We start from the raw sequence: 16,760 nt of genomic DNA on the forward strand, positions 1-16,760 counted from the left end.
CCATAACACAGCAACAGGTAACAAGAGGTAGAACACACGGCCATTTCCATGCAATTACACCAGCGTCGCACATTATGGCTGAGCCTTCGGTTCTGATCAATGGAGAAAAAAAAACAAAAAAACACACACATTAGAAGTCATACTCATAATTCTGCTATCAAAAGTGCATCCAAATTTACATGTTGTGAGACCAGCACCGATAAGAACAATATTGACATCAGAACAGTAAATATCAAGTACGGGATTTTTTTTTTTTTTTTTTCCTTTTTCCAAAATGCCCCACAAACACAGTCAGTCGGATCTCTAGTTGCTTTAATAAAGGAGTTAAAAGTAAAGAGGGGAAACTGATATAGTTAAAGGGAAAGAAAAGGACCGTAGAAATAATGAAGGATCAGTGAGGACTTAAGGTGATTTACAGTGAAAACATCTAGCACCTAGAGTCAAAAAGCCTTTTTGTGCTTCTATGTCTTTTGAGTAAAAATTGGTAGTCTTGTTTGGCCATGAACGATTGTGTGTTACAAAGCAGACGCTCATTTTTAGGCTAGAAAATCTACATTGTCACAAATGACCACTTTCATCTTATTACAAACACTTGAAGATGCTGATAAGCACTAAGAAACAAAACTAAACGCGAAACACTTTCAAATAAAAATGTAAAAAAAAAAAGGAAAACAAAAGCCCTGATTGTCTACCTCTGTACACGATCCGATTTCATTCCGTTAACTGCTAAATCTCTTTATGATGCATAGTTAGAAAATGTACACTACTTGCCTTCAATCTAGACAAACATTCACGAGCTCAACGTAGCGGTAAAACTAAAGCAGGATGTAGTTATGTATTTAATTCCATTATTAAAATGGTAAGAGTCTTAGAAGGCAAGATAATTGCATTTAAAATGTTTATACAAATAGAGTTAATTTAGACAAAATTTGGGACTTTTTTTTCTTTAAAAAAAAAAAATAAAATAATCAAAGATTTTTTCAGCATTTTGCACTGAAGGCTTATTTAAAATATACCTTACTAGGAACATTTCTATTTCAGTAAAAAGACTCACAAAAGCTGCTTGCATAAATCCCTCCCCCCGCCGCCGCCCCCCAAACGATGCTTTTGTGCGACGACCGTTCGCGGTTCTTGAAGTGTCCTCTAAACTAAAGAGGCTCTTCTATAATCATTTAAAATCAGTTCAAATGTAAAAACTCTTCTGTACCGAATACCCTCCCCTGCCTCCCCCTCCCCCGCGACGCTACACGGCTGCCCCGATCTGACCACGACGCAGCAGAAAATACTTTCCTGCTGCTATATACAATAAACAAAAAATAGAAGTAGGATTGAGGGGCATAGAAATGAAAAGAGAAAAAAAACTGCTATAAATGCCTACAAGTTTAAAAAGGAAAAAAAAATAATAACTACAAAAAAACAACAATGCATCTCATCTACAGGACTATACAATGAAGAATTACTATAAGTGAAAAAATTTTTATGATCCCCTTCTGAGTTCAAATCTTTTATCAGTACGGCTCAGAATACAATATAAAAAGGTTGCTGGGAACCAGTCCCGGCGCACCAGATTTTATGCTTGAAAAAAAAAAAAATGATCGGTTCAGACGACAGGATTAAACACGGTCATTCAGTCTCTAAACCTTAAGAGGAAAAAAATAAAAATCTGTCAGAGATGATCCAAATAAGTTTGCAAATCGGATGAGAAACTGTCTTTTCGCCGTCACCAGATTTGGCGTGAAATAAAAAAAAATAAATAATAAAAAACAAAAACAGTTTGATGTGAATCAAAGAAAAATGCAGAAACGCCAACCAGGAACTAATTCATCAAGAAAAAAAATAAAAAATCCTGGTCCCAAATGGCACTTTAAAAAAAAAAAAAAAAAAAAAAAAAAAAAAAATCAGATAATGACCCATATTGAAGGAAAGAAACATATTCAAATAATTCATAATATGTTAACCCTCCTGTTATGTTGCAGGTCAAATTGACCCGTTTTAAAGGTAAATTTGTTTTTTTTAATAGTTGGAAGTTTTTTTTTGCATGAAACTTTTTTTATTTGTCTTAATAGGTGCACTTGAAGTAAATTGAACATTTATTCATTTTACACATTTGCAACCTCCCCTGCATCTACATTTTAAATACATACTGTTCGGGTCAATTTGATCCGACAGTCAAGTTGAAAGGTTGAAAAGATTTTAATTTTTTTTTAAATGTCCAATTTTATACGTTTCCTTACAGCCATGTACCATATTTCACCCCCTCCCCCCACACACACACCACACCAAACACAAGCTCACTTTCTCACTTTTCTCTTTACTTCACTAGAAAAGTTGTCATCATTGATCCTTTATTTGTGAGAAATAAAAAATAACATCATTGCACAAATACTGATTGAAATGGTTAGTATTGGAGTTAATAATCAGATACAAAAGTGTTTTGGAGGAATTTTTTGGTTTCTGACACTATTGCATGAATAAACACTCCACGGGTCAAACAGACCCAGGAACATTATTGCTGTACCTCAGAAACGAGCATAACAGGAGGGTTAAGTACTTTTGTCCTTTGTAAAGTACCCATCCTGGTCAGTGCACTTTGCTTGGATTGGCTGTTGATGTTTGGTTCAGGCATAGAAACAGTAAGTGAGCTCCCCAACATTTAGATCCTCTATTTACGGACCAGGATCCACTTGAGCAAACAAGAATCGGAAGAACTACAGAACCCCCCCCCCCAAAAAAACAACAAAAAAACAACAACTTGGTATGTAACGTAACAGCCCACTTTCTTTTAGAAACTATTGTTTTTCTGTGTGCAAATTTTACCATTTTCAAAATTTTGAAAAAACAAAAAAGTTCTATAAACAAGTAAAAAAAAAAAAAGAAAAAGAAAGACATTCATCTAGAAACCTAATTTCTGTCGAAAATTTGCCTTTTTCACTACTAAATGGCTTACTTTGGTGGGTCAAAGGGGAGAAGTTCAAATGTGGACATATGGGTGAGTGACAAGTTTGCCACCTAGGGAAAAGACGATATGAAACCTTGTGATGGTATTTGGAGCTCACAGAGAGACAGCTAGAGGGGCCGTTGGTTTCATTGGCGGGTTTTTTTTTTTTTTTACCCCCAGCCCATCAGGGCGCTGTACTTTCAGGCGAAGTACATGGTGCGCAGGGTGTCCTGGTGGATCTGAACAGCCTTGGCCAAGGCCTGGTGATCCCTCCCATTGCTCTGGCCCGATGTATGACTGCCCTCAGCACTACAAAAGCAAAAAAATTTAAAAAGCGGTTAGGCTATACAGGTCATTGATGGAAGAAAGAGAGGGGAAAAAAAATATAAAAAAATCTCAGAACACGCGTCCTTACCTGTCGTGCTCTTTGTCCACCAAGTGATAGCGCGCCCGGAAAGCCACCAGATGGGCGTAGTAGGCTGGTGCTGGGATGGACACGGAGCGGGTGCAGCGCACGTACGTATGGCAGAGCTGGTAGGTAAGGACCTGCAGTTCATCCGACGAGAAGTGGTTGTCATCCCAGAGCACGTGGTAGTGAGACGGTCTGCTAGTTCCCTGGATGGAAGGATAATGGATGAAGGGTGAGGCGACACATTTATTTAGATACAAGAAAGAAAGTTAGAGATGCTCAGAGAAATCGGCTTTTGACTGGAATCGGCTTAATTTCAGCTTGTGGCAGGCCAGTCAGAGGCTCAAAAAAAAAAAAAAAAAAAAAAAAAACCCCAAATCTGACCTTTCCCAATAAAAGCACAACAAGACAGCACTACTGGATCACCCTGACAACACAGTGTCTGCAGTGTTTACAAAATGAAGTCCGAATGTCCACAGAGATTCAACAAGCTATATAAGGGAAACTACTTTGAACATCATGTTTGTTAGCAGATTGCAATTCTTTCAGCAGATTTTATCCATCTGGGCTTTCAACCTCAGTCTGTCATGGAAGATGCTGGAATATTAAACGTTTACAACCTTCTGTGGATAAAAATACTCTCTGAAAAATGCAAATGGAGACTCCTGCAAACTATGTCCCCTCTGCTAATCGCTTGTACAGGAACTCAGATACGTTTTTCCTTGTTTTACTATATTAATATAAATTTAAAAAAATGTTTCCAACTTTTTGTTATAGCAGGATAGACAGACAAAACCCATTTTAAGTAAAATCTGTTTGAAAATAGCCCAAGATTTCAAATTGGCCAAAAGATTTTGATTATAAAAAGTGGTAGCATTGGAGCCTGGAGTTAAACCCCCTCGATTAATCACAGATAATTGTAGCACAGTTCTTACCTGAATGCCTGCATGACTGCAAAGGTAGAAGTCAAACTCTGATGGGTGGGTGATTTTGGTGTCCACTGTAGTCCCCGCGGGAATGTTGCCACTCTTTCCGACCTGAAAAAGTCCAAGTTATAAACCTTTTCAAGCAACAACTACAGGAAGACCAGACAAAGATATGGCAACTTTTAGAGAAACAACACTAGTACAAAAGAGGGGAAGTAAAATGCTAATGCCACCTCGTTAATTAAACAACCGGCCAAGTTAGAAAGCAAACAAATACAACTGGTTTTACGAATGCATGACTATATTCTCATGCATTTTCTAAGAAAAAACATAAAACTCCTCATTTCTAACATGATACTGACCCTTTCGTTTCTGTCCACGCAGAACAGCCTTGTGTGGTGTCTCTTCTGTACAACCACGAAGGTAATGCCAGGTTGGTAATCCTTTTCTAGTTTGATGCAAGCCTCGCGGATTGCCAGGAGCTCATGCTGAAGGACCTACGGGTAAACAAATTGCAAATTTAACAAATGAGGCCTACTGTGAAACAACAAAGCCTGCATAACACTCGTGTTCTGAGACATCACACACACGTTACCTGGCTAAACTGGCCCTCGGAGATGCCGTCTCGATAGTAGATGATTCTGGTGGGCTTGAAGCGAGTGGACTTGTAGAATTGGATGAGCAGCTCCCGCACCATGTTGGCCAGGTCCTGGATGATGTCCTGACGGTGCTGCTGCACCCGCACTGTGGCGCAGTATCGGCTGGGGTGGGCATCCATGCTGCCGACCACCTAAAAAAAACAGCATAGGGCACATTAAACCTTCAAAGGGGGAAAAAAAAATCCAGAAAAGAAAAGTGGTAGGTAGAGGAGACAAATACTGTTGCAATTACAAACACTACAACTAATTTACACTGAAACCTCAAATTTTATGGCAACTCAATTGAGCGCAACCCATATGTAACTTAAAGAGGTCGTGAATTTAAAAATAGTTTTCGAGTATGTTGTGTTTAAGTGCATTTTCTGCATAATCAAATGATTAATAAAACATTATTACATTAATTTAACTGTAACTCACGGCAGCAATGGAAGGTTTCTTTCCATCTCCTGCTGGTGGATGAGTCACGTCCGAACCGAGAAAGATCACTGGCTGCTGGAACACCAACGGCCTGCACAGGAATGCACAGAGTGGATATAAGTTTTCATATAACAATATCATATACACAGGCAATATGGAGATGGTGATATCAGCTCCAATAAATCCTTTTTGCTCACTTCTTCAGGAATCTGAAGGCATCAACTGCAGTGAGGCTCCATTCAATGATACTGTGACTTTTTTTTTCCCAATTACATCATAAAGATTTAATCTACAACTTGAAATAGGGGGGGGGGAAAAAAACACCCTTTACTTATGGAGAGGTTCTGTTAAAAAGAGTTATACTTGAAGCCGATAACCCTCTTGGCATTTTAATTTAGAATAAATCCTGATTTGCTGGTAAAGAGGGTGGAAACTAAATATTCCAATCTCAAAATACTACCTTGGATTATACAAAAACCTTCAACTCACGATCATATTTGCATTGAGGGGGTAATGTAGAAGCCAGTGAATATGCAAACATGAAAAACAGGGGTAGGATTTGGGGCGGCACTAAAGATCTTCCAGAGTGAAGCACGTTTCTGATCTGAACGCAGCAGGAACCTGATAAATTCACTTCACTTCAACCACAATAGAATTTCCACATCACCTTCCTTTTGTAGCAGGAAGAAACTTTGACCTGAACTGCTTTACATGTTTTGCTCTCTGTACATGTTTTCAAGAGGGAGATTAACACTTACACAATGACTCCCTAAATACCTTCTAGAGTTGCACCACTCATGATGGCAGCATGTTGGAGAAGCTTTGCTACATTAGCTCTGACCTCTTCTTTTAGTAGACTTTTGCTCAATTTTATTTTGGCTGATTTATTACATATTTGGACAATTGGGCCACGAGTTTGTCATGCAGTAGTTTAAGTAGTTTATTCAGATGCCTTTTCAGGTTTGTTGCCCACAACATCACCATCCACAACAGCACCGAAGATACAAACTATAACAATATTTAATTTCCTTTTGAGATAAATAATGTATTTTTGAAAAAAATCTGCATTTCCCCTGTAGATAGTCATAAGCCAACTCAATGCAAAAGTGAAAATAGTCTAAATGTGACCTTTTGACATACTCTCGCATCACAAGTCGTGAATTTCCTGTTAAATACTACTGTAAGCAACTTCACCGACCTGCCCTGCGGCAGCAGGATGTTGTTGACTCCACCCAGCTTGACGTTGATCTTCAGACAGAGATTGGAGAGAGTCTGAGGTGTTGTCTTTTGGACATTCTTCACCTGGACGCATTGCGTGGCCATTCCGAGCACAGTGTCGCCAACTCGCTTTACTTCAGCTATAGATATGCAACAAGAAGACACGAAATAAGGAAACATTTTAAATGTTAAACACACTGTTTTTTCCCTAATAAATTAAATCAGGTCATCACCATAAACTGGCGTCTTTCCAGGGAGGATGACCACCACCAGCTGCAGGCCCTGGTAGGTGTATTTGAGGTGCCTGAACATGGGCTCCACGCTGTCCGCCCCCTGGGCGTACTTGCAGAAGCAAGGCTGACCCTGGATGGGCATCCCTGCATCTCGAGAGATCTTCCTCAGCTGGTCAGTGAAAGCTCTGCCGAATGAAGAACGAGTTTATCTTATGCTCAATAAGATTCTTATATACAAGGTGCATGTGCAACAGATCTTAACATCCTGCAAATCTCTCTTACTTGAGCAGAAGTTCAGTGCACTGCCTCTGCGGTGCGAAGCAGGCGATGGCCCACACTTTGATCTCAATGCCAGTGTGGAACTGTTTGTTCCTCATGTCCCACACTCCCTGGATTGGTGTTGCTATTGCTTTGTTCTGAAAAATGTCATTTTGAAAATGCTGGTCAACATTTTTTGCACTGCATGTATATATTAAAAACAAAGGAAAAAACACATCCAGAATACCGCTGAACGTACCCTGCCGCCATAAAGTATCGAAGGTGCTTGCAAGACGCGGCCGTTCACTTCTGTCATTTCATCCCTCACCATGACTCCAAATTCACGAACATAAGGGTCAGTGTTGAAGTTGGCACTTCGCATCTGGAATCGAAACAAAATTTGTCATGTGTTGAGTTTATTATGCTTCATTTAATGCTCTGATCGGTTTGTTAAAAGCAGAAGGAACATGAACACAGACGACGTACCAGTTTACTAATTTCGTCTTGCCGGTCTGGTGCCGATCTGGCTGTGGCACGGATCATTGTGGAGGTCTGATTGTCGGTCAGCTTTTTGATGCAGCGCTGTCCTGCCACTATGTTACACACCTGAAGAGACCACGTTTGTAGAAAATCAATTAAAAACAAGCAGAACTCTCACTTTTCTTGAATAAAATCCAGAGTGTTAAAGTGTCTTACCTCTAGCGGGAGGTAGGTATGCTTTTGCTCCTGTCCCACTTGTAAACATGGGAGGTGAGGGTATCGCAGGATGAGTTTGTACTTGTCTTTGAAGTACTGTGCTACTGTGCATTCAATAGTTTGGCCATTCTCCTGCTGCAAGGGGAACCTGAGGCAATAAAGAATAATTCAATCAACACAAAGAGAAGATCAAATATCCCTGTAGGTTTATCAATCAGATCTTCCTTTTAACGCAATCCATTGGCTCAATACATATAATGCTACAGGATAATGAAGTTTAGATAACATGTTGAGAGGGCCTTCTTACGTCTGGTGGCTGGCTGGTCTTCTGGTCACATTGCAAACTCTGTATTTTCTCTTCATCTGCCCACAGTGAGTTATCTCGACCTTGAGGCCTGCAGGAGGGACGCAAAATAAATAAAGTTAAAACAACAAAAGAAAAAACTCCAGGCCAAGTTAATTGGCTTTGAGATAAATTATATATATATATATATATATTTTTTTTTTTTAAATAGACCAGCTATAGGTTTCTCCTGTATTGCCACTCCAAAATTATTTCGGAATAGGTTTTTTTTTGGGTCTAAACAATTTGCCAAGTTTGGTTGTATGTACAACTCTTTAAATCTGGAAGCAACAGCAGGAATGTCTGTAGTGGCTTTTTCAAAATCTCAGTTCATTAAATATTCATACAACACAAAAAACTATTTTTAACATCTTCAAGTTAAAAAACATCATTATGTTTGTTTTTTTTGTTTTTTTACTAAAAATGTTGCTATACCGTCGATCTAAACTGGTGTGAATAAGGACGTACCTTTGATTTCTTTTGTAAATTTCACTCGCTGAGAGTCTGTTAAAGGCTTCTGCTGCTCCTCGATGCTTTTAAAATCCAGAACTTCGCACATGAATTCAATTACAGGCTGAGCCTTGTAGAACGCAGTGGCTGAAACTGCAAACAAAAAAACCCCCCAAAAAAACAAAACACGTAGAGGTAAGACATGTGGAGACAACTAATTTGTATGGATTTATTTTTTATAATGAATGACGCAGATTACCATCAATGTTGAGCATCATTTTCCAGAGAGAAGGTCTGACGGACTGATGGAAACCAAACCACACCTCCCTGCCGCCACCGAGAGGGTTGGAGCATCCCTCTGAAGGAGTGAAGAAAGAGCGACCCACTGGGGTATACCTGTATCGGACAACGGTCAGATGTGATTAACAAAAACAAGCAGCACAGAATCTGACAACTTATAAGTGTGGCTGGATGCTAAATCTTTTAAGTAATAATTGACTTTAATGAACTTATAATTAACATGAATGAAACTCCTGACAGAGCCTCACTCTGTGAATGTCACACAAAAACAGGTTCGACCGGGTAAAATTATTACTAAAAGACATTTTGAGTGACAAACCATAAAAAAATAATAAGAAAAAAACAACAGAACTGACCTCATGGAAGGTAAATGCCGCATGACCACATCCAAAGCTTGAATAGTTTCAAAGGGAACGCTTGGTAGCCGTCCGGATAGAGCCTCGTGTAGAGCTTGTAGACTAACGCAAGACACCCATTTGATGGCCACTTTAAAGCTGCGGTCTTTACCTTCGCCTGGAATAGTTACTTCAAGCTCCACCTGTGGATTAAAAATGGCAAATAATAAAGTTCAGATTCTTTTTTTTTTTTACTTTTTAAAAAGTATAAATAAGGAAACTTCACTCAAGTAGGGATGAGAAGTAAAAGACGTACTTTGTCTCGGCCTATGGGCAAAGGCATGGCAGTGTAGAGGTTCTTTCTTCCATCGTACACCGGCTTTCGATCGCCAAAGATCTGAGTTTTAAAGTGCTGGACCATGTGCTCCACAATTTCCCTGAGGACAACAGGAAATTGAGCACCGCAATGCAAAAAGATTTAGCCCCACCCACTAATCTGCAGACAAAATAAAGTAAAACATGAAAAAATAGACCTACCGATTAACCCTCCGGGGGCATTTCTCAGGCTTGATGTCAATATCATAGTGATAGACCTCCAATCTGGGAATTTCCATTTCAAAAAAGTTGGCCTGGAGCTTGATTGCCCGACCCATGGTGCCAAAGTCTGGCCTCAGTGGCGGCTTGAACACATATTCTGGCAACGGGGAAGGTGGGTCTGCAACAAGCAAAGGAAAGCAACATAAACAGAATATCATTTGTATGCTTTTGGGTTTATTCTTATAAATGTCATCAACACCCATACTTTTAGAATATAATAATCATTAAGACCATTTCGGCTTTCTCAAATCCATTCCTGAACCTCCTTCGTCTTTAAAACTCAGAAATGTCCATGTGACTTTTTTGCCAGTAAACTTGCCTGTCCCAATATGATTCACATATGTGACTTCTGATATTTCAGTCTGTCAGAGTAAACCAATCCCTTCCCCACCTTATCTTTGAGTTCCACTCTGACAAACTCCCTTAAAACACCCCGATACATCAAGCATAAGATCTGCTGTTTGAAACACGGGTCTACGGCCCTGGCAAACCCAAAACTACTTATTAATTTGTCGGGGAGTCAACGACAAACAGTTAAAACAAAACCTGCATGAAGCATGAATGTGTAAAAATACAGCAATAATGGTTTCATCTGAAACTAAGCGCAGTCTCAATTCCATGCACATTACTGTGTATTGCATAAAAGTGACATCACCACTTTCACAGCACCTGACAATCAGTTGTGATTGTTTTTTTCCCTAATTTGGGCATAAAAATTCACACGCATTTCAGCAGAAGGCATTTCATTTACTTTAAGAATAAATTATGTTGCCAGTATCAATACATTACAGCTGAAACCAGTTCAAACCAAAATGTCAGCTTACCAGAGCTCATTGACCCGGAGGAACGGGGTCCCTCTGGAACTTCTGTAGCTACAAGGACAAAAATAACATGTTACGTGTATAAAAGTCCGCTTACACATAAAAATAAATGTGAAGGCATTTACTCAAACACAATATCAAGTTGATAACTTTAGATATCCTGCTGCAAGACCATGAAAAGTAAAGAGTGCGGCTCATTTGAGCTGTTTATTTTAAGCTGTATTGCCTTCTTATCACTTCCACTGAACAGTCGTTGACAATGATAGGGCCCTTATCTGCGAACGAGCAGTATGCATGAACCAGGCTGGTAGCCTAAAATGAATGGATCCACCCATTTGCCAGAAAAACACAACTTCACTTCAGTTCACAAGTCTCGGAATGAGCAAAGAGATATTTTTCTTAAGAAAAACAGACTCTGGCTTGCCAACTACATTGTAAATGTAGGGAGAATTTTGTTTCATTTAAATACAAATAAAAGCATATATCTTGCAATGTTTTGAAATAAAGACAGGGCAAAATTCTTAGTATCGTTTGGGTTTTTTAAAGTTGTGTGCTCACGTTTGAGTTTGATGCTTGCAAAGTCTTCAGAAAATGCAACGGTCAAAGGATGTTTAATTCAAATAACATGCCAATAAACATGCAACATGTGCCAATCATTTTGTAATAGTTCGAGTCTTAATCTACTAGACTTTTTCTAGCAAAAAAAAAAAAAAAAAAAGAATCAATCCGTGTTTCATGAAGAAAGGATGCAAGTAGGACGCTTTGATAACTAATGATTTAGAGAGCCTGAGTCAACTGGACCACGGGAATCCATATCAATTCCAAAGAACATAAAATCATCCAAAAATTTATTGAGAGATTTGAATAGTCTTATGAGTATCCGTCTCCAGAATCAATTGAAAATACTTACCAGGCACCAAGCATGCCATTAGTAAGCCACTGCATGCAATGGCTCACCGCTTGATTACGAAGTCCTTTGTTTAAAATGGAAATGAAAGGGCTGAATTGACCTGAAGTACTTTTATACAACCCCCACAGTCAGTCAGGAACTAAAAAGGCCCAATGTTCTGGTATAAGGGCTTATAGTCCCATTCTTTGAAAGTATTTGAGCTGTGCTGCTCACAATCCAAAGGAAAAAAAAAAAAAAAAAAAAAAGAACTTTATCCGTTTTAAAATTATATTTTAAAATGAACATTTTATTTAGTTTTTTTGGTTTTTGCACAAACTGACGATCCATCCCTGAACTTCTATGTACTTTTTGTTTTAACCCTTATTTAATCTCCCATAAATATTGTTGATTCCAAACTCAAAATGAACTATTGTCTTCCAGAAGGAAGTCACTTTTTTTGAATTGGTTACGTTTCAGTTCAAGGTTTCAGTGATCAATCAATCAATGAATCAATCAAATCTTATCTGTATAGCACATTTCAGCAGCAAGGCATTTCAAAGTGATAACGCTGAAACTTGTAAACAAGTTTTGCGACTCGTAAAGTCGCCGCCAAACAAGTACCATCTTCTTAATAAGCACTTTATAATAAAAAAAAGAAAAATTAAAATCATTACCTTATTATATAATTGTCAACTTCGAAGTATAAGATCTGTAAACAACATTAGTAACTTTTTGTGACATTTTGAAGATGTGCACTACTGGACTTAATGTATGGGTTGGGGATCCGATTAGAAAGCGTGGTCGGCCGCTAAACACCGCTTAACGTAAGTGCTAGGTGTTTAACGGAAAGATAAAATGATAGCAGGCACCTATTCGCATTTGTTGTTCGTATTCAAAAATTGCATTTAAACTCGTGTAAACACAGAGGCTAGTTTACAGTGAGCAAGTTGCTAAAAACGAGGCGAAGCTAAAGCTAAGTTAGCTAACGGCTGCTTGTTGCTAACTAAGCTTTTCCCTGAATCTTATACCTGCTGAGAGACGAGAACAAATGTTCCTCTTCAAATAATTACTTTTTTTGTCATCAAGTAACAGGCAATTTATTTGCTGCGTGGAAATCACCCAGCACCAACACTTTCACGTACATTTTCACCAGCGGCATCACTTAGCCGATGCTAGCAGTAGCTGCGGCACTTACCTCCAGCAGAATACATTTTGTCGACTTTTTCAGCGTATCGTGGACGTGCGGGATAGTCCACTTTACAGAGGGCAAACTCCACCGAGCTTCATACGAAGCCGAAGCGATGTTCGTACGTCCAACAGCAAGGAATGACCCACGGCTTAGAAATATGGATATTTAGTTAGCCAAGAGATAAATATTTGGAGTCTCTCATCCTCAACACGACCCCATCCCCCCAGCACACAAACGCAAGCGCAGAGAGAAGAGATACGAGGCAAGATAGATAGCTCCCGTCCACTTCCGCTTGCGTTATTTAACCTCCTGCTTCTTCTTCGTTGTTTCTATTGTGGCGGATCGCAAGCGACTTTAAGATGCCTACCGCCACCTACTGTACATGAGTGTGTAGCAACATTACTTTACTTCTATTAAATTCTATTTTTTAATGTTGTGCTCTGATTTTGTCTTTTTTAATTTTGTGTTCTGATTTTGTCTTTTTTAATTTTGTGTTCTGATTTTGTGTTTTTAAATTTTGTGTTCTGAAGATAAATAAATAAGTAATTAATAAATTAATAAAATTAATAATTAAATAATTAATAAATTAATCTGTAAATATCCACTATGTTTCCATCATTTCCCAATGTTCCTTTAAGACTATTTTCTTGACCTGTGCTTCCAACCATTCTTCTCAATTTCTCCCTTTCAGGTTCATATGTTTTACAGCTCATCAATACGTGTTCTACATTTTCTTTCTCTCCACATCCTTCACATTTATCGTTATGTTTCCTCCCTATTAAATATAAAATGTCATTTAAATAGGTATGACCTGCTCTTACTCTGATCATTATTGTTTCTTCCCTTATGTTTCTCTCAGTAATGTTAATTAATACTAACTTTTGTACTTTATATAATCTTCTTCCTTTCTTATCTTCCTTCCACCTTTTTGCCATTTTTTTCTTTACTCTTAATAAGTGATTCCCCTTCCCCTTTCCCAAAAGGAATTGCAATCGTTATTTCCCCCTCTAAAGCCCTTTTTGCTAAATTATCTGCCTTTTCATTGCCTTTTACACCTTCACTTGCTGGTACGACCACTGGGGTAGATTTTATATGTTTATCAGTATCAGAAAAAATATAATTAATCATGATATTAAATAAAATTAGGCTAACTGCACTACCTTGAGGTATTTCCATTTTCCACATTAAATGCTTTTGAATAATCATTCCCAATCTTCACTCTTCACTCTTATTTTTCTCTCCAGCAAGAAATTTGCAATCCAATTATACATCTCCTCCCCCCGGTACATTGCGGCCTTGACCGGTCCGCAGCGATAAGAAGGTTGGGGGCCACTGGTATTCTGGGGCCGACAGCCCCATCTAGTGACCAAAAACCAAAAATACACATATTCGGCTCCGATCTTAGGGATGCACTCTCTAACTCTGTAGTTCGTGTATCCCTACTGGGTATTTTCTGGCATAATCTTTTTCAAATTGTAGAATCACTGCCATAGTGTCTTTAAGTTCCCTGTCTCTTTTACTTTTAATCCTGGTGGCATCTGTTATTTTCCCTTCTTTGATTTCTTTTTTCACATCCTCCATTGTCATTTCAAGTGGGACTCCTGAAATTAGTCCTCTCGGCCCATACTAAGAATTACTGTAATATTTCATATGAGCTATGTGTGCAATTTCAAAACAGTTGTAAATGTGATGTCATTGCAATGGCAAACGTTTATGTCGCTGGGGGGACTTATCTTGCTAGAGGACGTCCTCGATTACTTCAAACGCAAGCAGCGTGCTCTGAGCGCGGATCAACATGACTGCAACAGTGATTCTCAAAGTTTTTACAACTACGTCCGAAAGAAATGCAGTTTTCGACGTGCCACAGCACTGTGACTAACCTGCTTGTAAAGTTGTTGTACGACAACGCAGCAGTAATGATTTCGTTTAAGCAAGTGAAAGTAAAGATAAACAGCATTTCATGTTTGCTTGAGGAAGACAATTAAGCAAAGCTGGCAGACAAAAGCGAGCTAATCTGCCACAGGACCCCCAGGCCAGCAGAGGGCCTCCACGAGCGCTTGGATACATGATTTGTTGATCTCAAATTTTGTAGTTATGCTGGTCTCAGATAATTATGCGCGAACAGATTGTTTACTTTTTCTGCGTCAAGTAGTTTATTCCAAAAATTATTCTGAGTAAGGGCAGCTTAAGTGCCAACAGGGTTACGAGAACCACAACAATTTGGTGAGTGTCACAAAGTTCTTATTAGGCAAAATCTAATTGGAGGGGATGCCATGTTTCATCAATGTTCTTTTTTTATTGGTTTTATTAACACCAAAAGTCAAAGAAGACAGTAATTACAGTAACATGCTAAAGTTCTCAATACAAAGAGAATTTCTATAATCTTAAAGGGGCAGTATTATGTATTTTCCAGACACATTGTTCTATTTTATAGCACAATCAAGTAACTATGTTACATTCAATGTTGCATACATTAAATATGACTTAAAAGAAATTTGACTTCATAATTTGACACTTTGAGAGCTCATTGAAGAAGCTCCTACTTTCTCAGACACTCCTTCAGCAGGTCATCATAACATTGCTCCTCATTGTGCCGTTTACAAATGTTCTGAAGAACTTTGGACTGACTAGTATTTCGTATGATAAGCTACGCAGAGCAGTTGGGGTGATTAAAGTTAGAAATTAATGACCAGCAGAGAGCATCCCATTTTGGGGGAATCTGTCCTCTTTCTGTTGAAAGTACGGGTGGCCATAAGGTCCAATATGTACAAATATTATTTTGTACATTTAAAGCTCTTAATCAATTTTGACTAGGCATCAGTGTTGTAGTCCAGACGACCTAACCCGAGACCAAGACAAGACCGAGACCGAGTCAAGACCAAGACCAGCGCCCTACATGACACAATAAAATGTGAAATATGATCAAAATTGCTAATCAAATTGAACTGAAAGATTCACATTCCCATAAAAACACATAGATATTAAATACTTAGAGCAGAAATAAATGTAATCAATATTTATCCCATTATCTAAAAAGATAATGCCCTGGGCATTTGCCCATATCAGTCATGTCAGAAATCAGCACTGTAAGTGAAGCTCCAGTCCAGGGCCGGCCAAAGCCTCCATGGGGCCCTAAGTGAAATGTGGTTTTGGGGCCCTCTAGTTCTGCTAACAATGTGGACTGGCTGCAATCAGCAGTCCGATCATTAGATCATTCACACACCTGCTATAAATTTATTCCATCTCTGGCAGTGCTGTTTTCATCATATAAAATAGAATACATTTATTGGCCAACTGATTTATCAACCAGTTGATTTCTGGGAGCCGATTTCCTTAATTTCGGGGAATTGTGATTGGCCGATACTTACACGTGAAGCCCATCTTATCCCCTAATGATCTTATCTTCGTCAGCAAAGGTTTAAAAATCAGTCTCTGTCCTCTTGTGCTCTACAGTGAGAAGTTTGACTTACAGACCGGCCCATCAGGTCAGGTCTGCAAGTTTACAGTTAACAATATTCACCCCCACTGTTGCCAACTCAGCGACTTTCTTGCTATATTTAGCGACATTTCAGACAAAAAAAATTAATATCAACCAAAATCAAAATCGGAAGGTCAGGCTCTTTAAAGATCGATAACCAGGGATCGGCCAGAAAACTGCAATCGGTGCAGCCATACATACATATTCATGACATACTTTGATTAAATAAATTTCTCTTAAGCGTTACTCCAATAGCTAAAATATTAATTTACACCAGGTGAGTCTTTCTCCCCTGAGAATGTGGACCGGTACTGGTACTGGACTGATTCTGAGCCTTCAAATAATTTTAACAGAAGTTTCACATAACTTAGAAGTTGATGTAAAAATAATGTTTGTTTAGCCACAAAATGATTTTGCTCAGCAGCAAACAATAAATCCCCAACTACAGCATAGAGCAGTTCATTGACGTAGCAGCCATGTAGCCTGATGTAAAAACATTTTGCTAGACAATGTCAAACATTGAGAAGTTTTAATTATTGTTATCAAACATGGTGTTTTGAAGCCCAAATACCTCAGAAATATACAGAGCCAACCATGAGAATCA

General features: G+C 38.7%; 1 protein-coding gene across 1 annotated transcript; it reads right to left on the reverse strand.

The window, feature by feature from the left end:
• Positions 1 to 2,291: 2,291 nt before the first annotated feature.
• Positions 2,292 to 12,935, reverse strand: ago2 (argonaute RISC catalytic component 2). The gene is made up of 20 exons (XM_028037226.1): positions 12,685 to 12,935; positions 10,604 to 10,651; positions 9,720 to 9,897; positions 9,499 to 9,619; positions 9,204 to 9,385; positions 8,807 to 8,943; positions 8,566 to 8,700; positions 8,062 to 8,149; positions 7,755 to 7,902; positions 7,545 to 7,664; positions 7,318 to 7,440; positions 7,083 to 7,216; positions 6,801 to 6,985; positions 6,548 to 6,707; positions 5,350 to 5,440; positions 4,869 to 5,063; positions 4,636 to 4,770; positions 4,283 to 4,384; positions 3,354 to 3,553; positions 2,292 to 3,247 (listed from the first exon to the last, which is right to left on the reverse strand). Exons 1-20 carry the CDS (start codon positions 12,698 to 12,700, stop codon positions 3,139 to 3,141), a joined length of 2,607 nt encoding a protein of 868 aa, XP_027893027.1. The 5' UTR covers positions 12,701 to 12,935; the 3' UTR covers positions 2,292 to 3,138.
• Between the last annotated feature and the right edge of the window lie 3,825 nt (positions 12,936 to 16,760).

Source organism: Xiphophorus couchianus, chromosome 13 (assembly GCF_001444195.1).
Source record: "Xiphophorus couchianus chromosome 13, X_couchianus-1.0, whole genome shotgun sequence".
Lineage (NCBI taxonomy): Eukaryota > Metazoa > Chordata > Actinopteri > Cyprinodontiformes > Poeciliidae > Xiphophorus > Xiphophorus couchianus.

Excerpts from the sequence above, each read along its gene's own strand:
- ago2 (XM_028037226.1), bottom strand. Across the intron at positions 9,386-9,498 it reads TGCCCATAGGCCGAGACAAA|GTGGAGCTTGAAGTAACTAT; the intron begins GTACGTCTTTTA and ends TTTAATCCACAG. Across the intron at positions 4,385-4,635 it reads GCGTGGACAGAAACGAAAGG|GTCGGAAAGAGTGGCAACAT; the intron begins GTCAGTATCATG and ends GGACTTTTTCAG.